Genomic DNA, 13225 nt, shown 5'->3' on the forward strand with positions numbered 1-13225 from the left:
GCTTTTCCAAGAGCTGTGAAAAATGCTCAAGAGACTTCACTATTGGATTGTTGTGTACCAAAGGCAACTATGAAAGAGCATGCTGGAGCCGATGCTGTCTGGAAGAGAGCTTGCTGTTGTAGGTCATGTGGTTTTGCAAACAGAGAGAGTCAAACAGGCTTTCTCTCTGAGAGAGAGAGACACACACACACACACACACACACACACACACACACACACACACACACACACACACACACACACACACACAGTGTCACAGCCAGCAGAAGTAGCTGGGACTAGTACAGGACAAGCTGAAAAGCCCATTTGGAAGATGGCCTGGTCAAAGCCCTTGTTTTTCATGCAGTCTAATGTTTCACTTGCAATATGTGAAACAAAAAGGAACTCTGTGGGGACCTGAAAGAAAGAGGTTATCATCTGGAGAACCCTGAAGGGGCAAGTTTCGTCAGCAGGACACTGGCGTGACTGATGAAAATACATCAGTTGTGGAGGTCCTGGAACAACAAATCTCTCTGAAAACCATCAAGACCCTTCTTGAGCAGTAACCATTTACCTTTCATGCAAAAAAGCCCGGTGAACTTTATAAATGTTAAATTCTGTGCACAGTATAAGAATTGCCTGGAACCAGTGAACTTGGAGGAATGAGAAGTGAGATTGGACTGTGAAACAAATAATTTTTCTGAACTTATACACACACACATGTGCTTAGAATTAGAAGGGAGTTAAGTTAGGTTAAGTAAGTTAGTGATGTTAAAGCTTGATTCTATTTTCCTATTTAAAGATAAATAAAAGCAACTCTTGTTTAAGTACCCATTTGTCTTGGTGAATATCTATTGCTGCTGGGTTTTGTGGTCCTCTGGGCTCATAACAGTACTGCATATAAATGTGTGTGTCATCTCTATGTATGTTTTTACACTGAGGATGAAGAATGCTGTTTTGTCCAGTTGTACCTATACAATTGGATAATTATAATAAACTTGAACTATTAGTTTCAAAATTCTTTGGGGTGTAAAACCCAAAATCAGAATTTGTTGTCATGAACATGTCACAAAATTCCTCATCTATTTATTTGAAGTACTTCAGACATACTTCATGGTGAATTAACTGCTTGCGGGTGTGTATGGACCTCAGAATCCCAGCTTTAAGCAATATCCTTTGAACTTTACCAAACAATTACTCATCATTGCTCTCTTCTTTAGTTGACTTATTGACATGAATGGAGACCTAGGTTCCAGTTTCAAATGAAAGAAAGAATCACTGTGGCGCCCCTTTAATAAGACTCCTCTGGAGTCCACGTTGGGCAGCATGAGTCAGCTGGACTAAACCATATGAGATAGGCTTGATTGACACCTGGGACCATGCTGTCACAAAGTGATAATGTGATGCATTATAACAAAAGTTATAATTTGCTTACAAATCGTTCTATCCTACAGAGATATGCAAATTTAGTTTTTGGATGCGCAGGGAAGCCTCACAAGATTGCAAGCCAGATGAACTGGCTTCAGATCAGAACGTCCTCTTATCTTAGTCTTGTTCCACGAGGGGCAACGTTTTCCACTCAGTGGACAGTATGTCTCTGGAATGAGCGGCCAGAGGAAGCTTTAGAAGCAGGTACGATTGTGAAGTTCAAAACACTTTTGGACAGAGTTACAGATAGGAAAAGTTTCAATGGATCTGGACCAAACGCTGTTTAAAAGGACTGTTGGCATTTGGAGCCAAAGGTTTTGTTCTGCACTGAATGCCTCTCTCTGATGATATCCAGATAAAGGAGATTGGATTGAGCTGAACATAGTACATCGATATCTTCAGGACAGTACGAGAATGGGATGCAACAGCACCCTGGTTAGTTTACAAATTAGAGGTCCTGAGGCCTGGATTAACATTAGAGAATATGGGTTTGGGTGACGCAGTACGCAGTGCTGCTACTTCCAGTGATTGGGTTTGACCTTGCCCTTGGGCACCACCCAAACAGAATTTGCACATTCTCCCAGTGGCTGTATCGGTTTTCCCAGATGCTCTATTCCTTTCACATCTGAGTCCCATGGGTTGGTCGGTTCACTGGATAACGTTTATTACTTGGACTTGGTGAGTGATTGAGAATCAGGTCAATTTAATGGGCATGATACAGAATAGGAAAATATGTAAAAGGAAAGGCATTGCTATGAAAGGCAGCATTGGTTTGATGGGTTTAATATCATTAGTCCACCACTTTGGTGGCATGGTTAGCACAGTGGTTAATGCAACACTGCTGCAGTGCCAGCGACTGGGGTTCAAATCTGGCCCTATCTGTCAGGATTTGGCACCTTCTCCCCATGTCTGCGTGGGTTTCCTCCAGGCACATCTGTTTCCTCTCACCATTCAAAACGTACTGGAGTTGTAGGTTATTCGGGTATAATGGGGCGGCCACGGGCTTGTGGGAATTATGGGCCTGTTACCGTGCTGTATGCCTAAATGTTATTTAAAATTTAATAGTCATCTGGTGGATTTAAATTCAAGCTATAAAAATAAATTCTAAATTTAAAAATCCATCAGAAATGTTGTACACATAATCACAAAAATTTTAAAACTACAGTAAAACCCCTGGTATCTGAGAATTAAAGCAACTGGAAGCTTCAAGCAATCGGCAAATAAATTGACAAAAATAAATAGGTAAAAAATATATGTTTAAAATTGGCATGCCTCGCCGTTAGTTTGCCAATCCACACAACATGCAATCTCAAGCAACAGGAAAATTCACGTATCCAGCATCTAATGGCCTGAATACTCATGAGATTGTTTGATCTCAGAAGCTAAGCAGGCTCAAGCCTGGTCAGTACTTGGAGGGGAGACCGCCTGGGAACACCAGGTGCTGTAGGTTTCTGTGAGGGGCGCTGGACAAAGTGGCGACTCTGTCTACATTACGGAAGAAAAAAAGTTAAAGGATTTCATGTACGTTACCTTCTTAATGTAGTATTACATGACAATAATGGACCCATCAACCAGGGTTTTACTGTGCTCAGGAAATCTCCCAACAGTTCCCAGACTGGTCTAACTGCAATAGCTACATCTGTCTTGCAACAAACACAACACAAAACAAATAGATAGAGAAGGGAACAGAGGAAGATCAAAGAGCAGGAACTGATCTTACTTTGATGGTCCTGTCTCCAGAAGCAGACACGATGTACTTATCATCAAAATCAACCACATTAACAGCTGCCCTGTGGCCAACCAGGACACGGCGCAGGGTGATGTCTGTGGATGTGCTCATGTCCCACACAGCTATCGAGCGGTCCTTGGAGCACGTGACCATCATTCCGTTCGTGAAGCGGAGGTGCAGCACAGCCTCACAATGATGGATCAAAGTATTCAACATTTCCCCAGTGTTCACTTCCCAAACCCTGCAAAGGTCAAACAAGGCCCAACTTTATTGATTATCACTGAGCAGAATGAGAAAGAGCAACAAGATTGTGATAGTAAGAGAAGGAAAAAGAGAGAAGAGGAAAAGAGTGAAAAGATGGGATAGTCATTAATTTCAAGGCCCCTAATGTCAGAGCTCTGCTAGGTTAAATACTTGGACTTTCAACTCTTGGAGATGAGATTGATCTCCTCACGCCATTTCCTGGCTGTACTCCCTCTGACCCATAAGGGAGGGGAACAGTTCACAATCCTTACACAGCCCAGGGTGAGATATATCAGGAGATGATTGTGGACTTCAGGAGAACCAGGAATGAGCACCCTCCACTACACATCGGTTGTGGAGAGAGTAGAGACCACCAAGTTCCTTGGAATCCACTTAACTAGTGACCAATCATGGACACACAACATCTCTTCACCTATCAGGAAGGCGTAACAGTGACTGCACTTCCTGAGGAGACTGAAGCGGGCAAGGCTACTGGCCACCATTGTGACGACCTTCTATAGGAGCTTTATTGAGATCATCCTGGCCGGCTGCATCACAGTGCGGTATGGTTGCTGTAGAGCACTAGGTTAGAGGTCAATTCACAGGACCATGAGAGTGACTGAAAGGATCACTGGGGTCTCTCTCCTCGCCATCGACATGATCTAACAGGATCTGCGAGGGCATTGAGGACCCCTACCACATTGCACACAGCATCTTTCAACCACTGCCATCGGGAAAGATACGGGAGTATCAGAGCCAGCACCAGGTTGAGAAACAGCTTTTTCTCATTGTCAGTGAGAATGCTGAATGAGCAAACGAACTATTCACACTAACCATCCGAGATTCTCATATTTACAAAAAATGTATTTATTTTTATATATGTATATTTGTCCTCTGAACATATTCTTTGTCTGTATGCGTGTAATGTCTAGTTTGAGTCTGTGTGTTTTGCACCGAGGACCGGAGAATGCTATTTCATCAGGTTGTACTTGTCCAATCAGATAATAAACTTGAACTCGAGGTATCGGTTCCATATTGCACAACCCAACAAGCAGCCACACATACCGTACTGTGGAGTCAGACGATCCAGTAATGATGACTTTGTCATCGTACTGTAGACAGAGCACAGAGCCAGTGTGTCCTGTCAGAATGTTCTTACATTCCAACGTGTTCTTGTCCCATATCTGAGGAGAGTGAAATAAAATAAAGCATTGGATATTTTAATGCAACTGAGCATTGTCGTTTCTTATCTTTCCACCCTCATTCTAAAAATAATTCCCCTTGTGTCAATCCCAGGCACCCTGACTACCAATATCAGGCTCAGCGCTTTTACCCAGTTACTAATCCCACAATCTTGACTTTCCACAGTAACCAAAGGCCCCATTGCCTCTCCCTCAGCCAAGGACTCTCTATCCTTGTAGGTCACAATTGGAGCCAATCTTTCACTGTCGCCAGAGCATATACAGGTTAATTAGCTTCCTTTAACTGAAAGGTCTCCTTCTGAAACTGAAACTGATTTTGTTCATAAAGGCAATCCTGAAAATTGGCAAACTCAGTATAGACCATGCATTGGTCGCTGGGAGTCAGCCAACTCACTGCAAACTGTGCATGTCCAGCATTAGTACAAAACAAATCACACCAACCATCTATCAGTGTATAACATCAGTTTTCCTGATTCCTTCCACCTACCTTGATGGTGTTGTCACGCAGCCCACTGATGATTTTCTGGTCATCATACTGTAAACAATAGACTCCTTTGCTAGTTTCACTGTGGCAGTGAATCCGCTGTAAACCGTGATGTCCACACCTCCAGTTAGATTCAATAGTCTGGAAAAACAAACAGTGCTTTTGTATTTCTTAACATACTATAACCATTCACTTTGTGTCCGCATTGATTTCGACCAAATTTCCACTCTAAGGTTTTCATTAATCTTACCCCATCCCCAAAATTGTGAAAACCTGTTACACCTCAAATTTTTCAGTTTCAATGAGATGCCAATGACCTGAAATGTCTTTCCACTGACACTGACCTGCTTTACCTATGTGCAATTCAGATTTTCGGCATCTGCAGCTCTTCGATCACCCACATTGCTCTTTCCTCAGGAGAGATTATACAGTTGAGAAGAATTTGCTGATTCATTGAAAGAAAGCAACATATTTAACAAAGGAATTCTTTCTCTTTAACTTTCAGCTATCTGTCTGCCAACTTCTTGTGAAGAGAGAACAAAGGATGCACTGGTACACGAGAGGCAAGTTACTGTAAAGTAATATTCTACAAATTGAATGACTCCAGAGTTGTCACACCCTAGAACCATGCATCACCTAGAGGGCGGTTCAGTTAGCACAACACTGTGACAGGGCCAGCAACAGGGACCAGGGTAGGAATCCTGCACTGTTTGTAATGAGTTTGTACATTCTTCCCATGCCTGTGTGGGTTTCTGCCAGGTGATGTGGTTTCCTCCTTCCATTCAAAAAATGTACCAGGGTTGTAGGTAAATTGGGTCTAATTGGGGCGGCAAGGGCTCCTGGGCTGAAAGGGCCTGTTTCCGTGCTGGATGTCTAAACATAAAAAAATTCTAACCCAAGCTCATGTCCAATGCAGAACTGTGTGTCGTAGTGCTGGAAGGGTCACATTTCAGACAAGATGTTAAATGAAGCCCTTGGTCAGGTGGATGTGACCATCCTGAGAAACCATTTCAGTCGGCAGTTTTCTGGACAACATTCATCACAGCTATTGTCTGGATTGTATCTTGGTGACGTTTGTGCTTGCTGTGAGCAATCTGGGTGCGTTTTTCTTGAGATGTATTTAATTAGCAATGTTTCCTGCAATAATGTTTACCCTAAGCAATCAGTGTGCCTGCCGAAGAAATTACATCCCTTACCTCTATATCTTGTATGATCTGGGGGTATAGAGATCTGTAGAAGGAATCTGGAGGCAAAATACCATCGGAGGGTTTGTTTTTGAACAGATACTGGATCCTGTAGAAAAAAAAAGTTCTTTAGCGTCAGTGGAATTGTACATAAATTTTAGCATCACCACTCAGAACCCAATGGCAGGGAGGGTAATCACATTGGGAACATTTTAGGTAAAAGTAAAGGTTCCATTGTTGTCACGTAATACAACATTTAGAATGTAACATACATGAAATTCTTTAACTTTTGTCTACCGTAAGAGTCACAACTTTGTACAGCACCCCTCACAGCAACCGACAGCACCTGGTGTCCCGAGGTGGTCTCCCCCCCAGTTACTGACCAGGCCTGTGCTTATTTAGCTTCCGAGATCTGACAATCAGTATTGTCAATAACCTGCAGTATTTGAGACCTTTAAACTGAGTCTAGAGTTGGCACCAAAAGGCAGACATACTTCAGCAAAACCCCAGGATTCTGCACATTATTTGGTGCTCCGGAACTTGCTGCAAATTCTCACATCATTTATGTACAACCATGTTCAAATTCATGCAAACATTTGATGCCATGGGTTAAACTGCCACATGCAGAAGTGGGACCAGGAAACAAATTTCCAACAAGCAAGAGGCTTTCAGCTGAGGTTTATTGTCACAAAGCTAACAAGAACAACAGATAAAACAAAGAACAGTTAGAGAGAGATCAGTTAGAATAGAGGAAGGGCAACATTATTTTACTAGTGTGAGGCACATTCAACAATCTGAGAGTAGCAGGAAAATTTGAACTTAGTGGAGGTAAACAAGAAGCCTGCAGATTCTAGGGTGTATGGGTGCACACAAAGTTCTGGAGGAACTCAGCAGCGTGCTATCAATCATGGAAAACAATAGGCTGTCGACATTTTGGGCCTGATCCCTTACTTCATACCTGATGAAGCACTCAGTCAGTTGAACCTGGTGGTGTGTGATCTCGGTCATGAATCTTCTTCCCATTGAGGAGGGTGAAGGGAGTATGGCTGGGGTGGGATGTGTCCTTTCCAGGCTGCTTTTCAGAGGCAGTGGGAAGTATGGATGGAAATGATGGAGAGGGAAGGTGTGTTTATGTAATGATCTGAGCTGTGTTCAGAGCTCTCTGCAGTTCTTGTTGTCTTTGGCAGATTTCCTGTATCATGTATTGATGCATCCTGACAGGTTGTGGGTGAACCAGGTCAGGTTGTTGGAATATTTATGCAAGGACTAAAAGCTAGACATTATCATCACCTCAGAATCATTGATATGGTCTGATCAGTGAGCTCCACTTCTCTTCCATAAGTCAGTGACCAACTCCTTGGTTTTGCAGACACAGAGGGAGAAGTTATTGACTTGTACGAAGTCACTAGTCCCTCTGCCTCCCTATTATGTTCCATTGTGTCATTGTTCAAGCTCCGGCCAACAATGGTGGTATCACCCACACATTTGTATCTGAAGTTGGAATGGTATTTGGCTACAAAGTAATGCATGTACAGTGAGTATAGTGGGAGTATAATGATTTTCTTTTGTCACTTTAAGCAGATAATTAAAATTGCATTGAGAATACTGTATGTTTCATGCAATAAACCTTTCCTTGGTGGTGTTAGGCTTCAAGTTATTGGAGCTGCCCTCTCCTGGGCAAATGGAGAATTTTTCACCATGTTCTTTTGTCGTACCCTGATAATAGTGAAAAGGCACTGGAGTTTCAGAAGCTGAGGAACTTGCCCCCAGCCACTGACCTGTTCCTGTACACAAGACATAATGTACTGCATGTAATGCAGCTATCTTACAGTCCCAGTTAGCCAGATTCTGGTGTGTGGAGTTTGCTTTCTCTCCCAAATGTTTTCTTTTAATACATACTGGGTGCTCTGGTTTCCTCATTCATCCTCAAGACATGATGGTTGGTAGGTTATCCCCGAGTGTGAGTGGGTGGTAGAAGAATCAGGGATGTCAATGGGCATGCGAGAAGAATACATATTGATCAAGGCTAAGATTCCCAAATGTAAATAAATCTGCCTTTACTGTCTGACTAACCCAAACTCTGGATCACCTCCTACTGCACCAGTCCAAATAACATCTCATTTTTCTTGTACTAAAGTACCCTGTGCCAAAATCAGAATCAGAGCACCACTCCCAACATCCTGTCTTATATGTCCTCTAACAATCAATACTCACAAAAGGATAGATGAACTGGTCATTTGTCTCACTGCGGGGTCTTGCCATGTGCTGAAGAGGTGCTATCTCAACAGACAAGGTCACTCCCACAATCAGAGATTCATTTCTGTAATATTTAAATGTGGACAATGCTGCTGGTTGGATAAACAACAGTGATCAGTGTTCTCTTTCACAACTTTTAAGTCATTGAAAAGTTATCAGCACCTCTGATCTCCCAACCATGGCGAGAACTTCAAGTCATTTCAAGCCTGCACTTCATCTTTGTTCAAATGATTTAATACAGGTATCCATGTCAAAGGTGTTCAGGAAAGTTTTCTAAATCAATATATCGAGGTACCAACTAGAGAGAGTGTAATAGGAAACAAGGTAGGACAAGTGACAGAAGTATGTGTAAGGGAACACTTTGGGTTCAGTAATCATAATGCCATTAGTTTCAAGATAAATTAAGGATAGGGTATGGTCCTCAGGTTGAAATTCTAAATTGGAGAAAGGCCAATTTTGAAGAAATGATAAAGGATCTAGAAAGCATCGATTGGGAGAAGTTGTTTTCTGGCAAGGATAAGCTTGGTGGATGGAAGGCCTTTAAAGGTGAAATTTTGCGAGTGCAGAGTTTGTGAGTTTCTGAAAGAACTAAAGGCAAATTTAACAGGCATAAGGAACCTTGGTTTAAGAGGAATATTGAGGATCAGGTAAAGGCATAGAGAAGTGTACAGCTGGTATAGGCAACAAGCAAATTAAGTACTTGATGTGTACAAACTTAAGATGGAAATGAAGAAAGATAAGACACGGGGTTGCTTTGGCAGACAAAGTGAAAGAAAATTGTACGGACTTCTGCAGATAAAGAATCGCAAGGACAAAATTGGTCCTCTTGTACATTAGTGTGAACGGCTATGTACAGAGTCAGAAGAGATGGGGGAGATCTTAGCATGGGTTTCGAAGTTCAATGTTCAGATTTATTGTGAGAGCTCAAATGACATCACATACAACCCCGAGATTCTTTTCCCTGCGGAGAAGGCAGAATTACCATTTTATTGGTAGTGCAAAAAACTGTACTCAAGAAGATATGTACACATAGAAATAAATAAAGAAATGTAACCAAACTGAATGTGCAATACAGAGAGATAAAATTAACTTAGGAAACTGAGACTGAATCCAGGGAAGTGAGGCAAACAAACAGTCAGGTTAGCACAAACAACAACCTTGCATTCAGTGTCACCAAATCTAAGGAGCTGATTGTTGACTTCAGGTAGGGAAAACCAGATGTTTATGATTCAGCTGAGAAAATTTAACTCCTTGGGAGCCACCTTCTCAGAGGATCTTCTCTGGACCCAACACACAAATGGCATCTTGAAGAAAGCAGTAAAAACACAACATGCTGGAGAAGCTCAGCAGGTCAAACAGTGTCCTTTATGTAGCAAAAGCAAAGATAAATAGCCCTTCATCAAAGTATGAGAAAATGCCGGCAAGCATCTGAACAAAAGAGCGGGGGCGGGGGAAAGGGGGTATGTGTGGCAAAGGCAGGAGAAGATAGGTGGAGAAAAGAGGGAGAGGACAGCAGGAATGCAGGGGAGGAGAAATGGCTGGGCTGGATGGATGAAAGAATTGGAAAGACAGGAAAAGGGGGAGGGGAATGAAAAGGCAAGAGGTTTAATGTAAAGCATTAAAGTGAATGTTCATACCATGAGACTGGAGGGTGTCCAAATGGAAAATAAGGTGTTGTTCCTCCAATCTGTGGTTCGTCAGGGTGGGAAAGTACATAAGGCCATGGACAGACATGTGAGCGTGGGAGTGTGACCCTGACATTTAAATGGTTGGCCACTGGACACTAGCAGGATATTCCACTGTTTTGTTTCTACCTGCGATGCTTGCTGTTCTGCCTAGACTTGTAACTGGGAGAGGAAATAAATGGCGTCCAACACCATGCCCACCTCAGCTCAAAATAATAGCACCCATAACTGGAACAGTTCAAGGTACTATTTGGCAGTGGTATTGTCCACAGGGTTTATGTGAGCACACAAGTAAACCTTACCATCCCCTCCGCTCTGAAAGCCCCTTCCAGAGGGTGTCTGTGCGCACCATCCTCTCCATCAATTTCTTCCAGAGCATCCCATCGGAGATGACACGGTACCATTCTTTACACACCAGTTCCGCGGCACACAGCGATCGGGCATCCAGAAATGAGAGGATGTTCTCTGCAATGTGATCCAGACCACGGGCTAAAGAGATAAGTGAAGATAATTACAATAGAGTTGTTAATATTCAGAGTTTCAGAACTAGTATGTCCCAGAGGTGGGGAACCTGCTGCCTTCTCGGCCATCATGTGTGTTCACAATTTCCATAGTTCCAACTAAGCCACAGAAAAGGATATAAACAGTCAAACTGGGAAAGTGTTTAACAGGAGAACAGTAAATTTTGAAGGGATAAGCCAGGAACTAGCGAGAGTAAGTTGGAAACAGATGTTTAAGGGCGAAAGCGCAGAGGTAATGTGGAGGGCTTTTAGGGATCACGTGTGCAGGGTTCAAGATAGGTTTGCCCCACTGGGATAAGGAAAAGATTGTACGAAAGGGGAACCATTGCTGATGAAGCAGGTGAGGCAGTTAAGCCAAGAGGCAGAACGAAGAATACTTTAAATATAGGAAAGAGGAAACAGAAGGTGCTCATGAGAATTGTATGGTAGGCAGGAAGGAGCTTCAGAAAGGACATGAGAACTTGAAAGGGGAAAAAGAAGGCCTTGGCATGTGGAATTAAGCAGAACCCCAAGTCAGTCTATGTGTACATAAAAAACAGAAGGATTATGAGAATGAAGGTGAGGCTGATATAGGATAAGGGAGACAAGATGGGCCTGGAGTCAGTGGAGGTTCGGAGGTCCTAAACGAATACTATGTGTCAGATTCCACAAGAGAAAAGGACATTCATGACAGTGAATTTGAAATTGAACAGCCCTGCATTCTAGAGAATGCAGAGGTTAAGAAAGCAGATCTGCTGGATTTTCTTAAAAACACCAAGATTGATAGCCCCCAGGACTGGCTGATATATACCCAGGGTCAAGATAGCTGGGACAGTAGCTATGATCTTTTAATCGTATTTGGCTCTGGGAGAGGTTCCAGAGGATTTGAGAATGTCAAATGTAGTCCCCTTCCATAAAGTAATAGGGAGAATCCTGGGAATTATAGATCAGTGAATCATACGTCAATCATGAGCAAACTAATGGAGAAGATTCTTAAGGATGGGATCTTTGATCATTTGGAGAACTAGAGTCTACTCTGGGATATTCACAATGGCTTTGTAAAGGGAAGGTCATGCCTCAGAAGTCTAATTGAGATTTTTGAGGAGGTAACTTAAGAAATTGATGAGGGTAGCATGGTAGATGTGCTTACATGGACTTTAGCAAAGCATGTGGTAAATCAACCACGAGAGACTTATCCAGAAATTCACGAGCCACGGGATTAGTAGAACCGTGGCTGTGTGGACAAATAATTGACTTGTATGAAGAAAGCAGAGAATAATGATGAAAGGAAAGTATTCTGCCTGGACGATGGTAACTAGTGGAGTGCTGCAGGAATCTGTTCTGGGGCCTCTGGTACATGTGACTGTTAAAATGACCTGGATGAAGAGGCAGAACGATGTCCAGTAGGTTTGCAGTTGACATGAATGTTGGAGAAGGTGTGAATGAAGCTGAGGTTTGCCAGAGGTCACAAGAGGATATAGAAAGAAAAGTTGAAGATGGGTTTCAATCTGAGGATTTGTGAGTTGCTGCATTTTGGAAGGACTATTCAGAATACCGAGTACAGGGATAATGGTTAGTTGCTTAAGCATGTGGATGCATACCTCAAGGTCACCGTACATGTTGATAGGATATGTAAGAAGGACTATGGGATGGTGGTATTCACTAATAGGGGGATTGAATTCAGGAGTAGAGACCATTGTGTTTAATACTGGTCACCTCATTATTGGAAAGACTTGGAGGCTATGGAGAGAGTGCTGAGGAGATTTTCCAGGATGTTGCCTTGATTGGGAAACATATCCTATGAGGCAAGGTTAGCAGAGCTGGTATTTTTCACTTTGTAGCATAGAAGGATGAGAGGAGACTTGACAAAGGTCGACGAGGTAAGGTGAATGACAAGCATCAGTTTCCATGGGAAGGATCAACAAACACAAGATGACAAAAGTACAAAGTTAAGGGAGGGAAGTTTAGGGGAGACATCAGGGGTAAGATTCTATTTATACAGAGTATACCTTGTTGAGGATGGTGCTGGAGGCTGAAACATTGGGGGAATTTAAAGACTCAAAGAGACACGTGAATGAAAGGCAAAGAGAGGGCTATGAGTTGGGAAGGTTTAGCATTTCTTTTTCGAAGGAATATATGTTCGGCACAACATCGAGGGCCGAAGGGTGTGCTCTGTGCTGCATTGTTCTATGTTCTATGAAGAGGGAAATATTAGGGGTGACGCCATGGGTTGAATTTTTACAGCGACAGGTGTAGGTTCTTGGAACGCCTTGCCAACGATTATGGTTGGTGCTGTATAATGAAGGGATTTGAGGGGATTCTAGGAGCAAGGATGAAAAAAAGTAAAGGGTTACAAGGTAGTCAGGATTAAGTATTTTTTATGGTAGGTATATGTATATGCATAACATCAAGTACTGTGTTCTATGACTGAAATATCACCAGTTAAAACTGAATGGATAGATTTAGACTTCATTGGAAAGAGGTGTAAGTTATCAATGGGGCTGTGAGGCGGGTAGGCTGGCTCAGGCGAGAAAC

At 42.6% G+C, this 13225-nt stretch overlaps 1 protein-coding gene across 1 annotated transcript in view; it reads right to left on the reverse strand.

Moving 5' to 3' along the window:
- LOC138752897 (F-box/WD repeat-containing protein 1A-like) overlaps positions 1-13225 on the reverse strand; it is a 39319-nt gene that overhangs the window by 19988 nt on the left and 6106 nt on the right. Inside the window, exons 2-6 of the mRNA XM_069915508.1 lie at positions 10493-10679; positions 6262-6358; positions 5069-5206; positions 4445-4563; positions 3128-3377 (exon numbers count right to left, since the gene is read on the reverse strand). Coding sequence (XP_069771609.1) covers positions 3128-3377; positions 4445-4563; positions 5069-5206; positions 6262-6358; positions 10493-10679 — 791 coding nt within the window. The remainder of the gene's footprint in view (positions 1-3127; positions 3378-4444; positions 4564-5068; positions 5207-6261; positions 6359-10492; positions 10680-13225) is intronic.

This window comes from Narcine bancroftii, chromosome 2 (genome assembly GCF_036971445.1).
Source record: "Narcine bancroftii isolate sNarBan1 chromosome 2, sNarBan1.hap1, whole genome shotgun sequence".
Classification (NCBI taxonomy): domain Eukaryota; kingdom Metazoa; phylum Chordata; class Chondrichthyes; order Torpediniformes; family Narcinidae; genus Narcine; species Narcine bancroftii.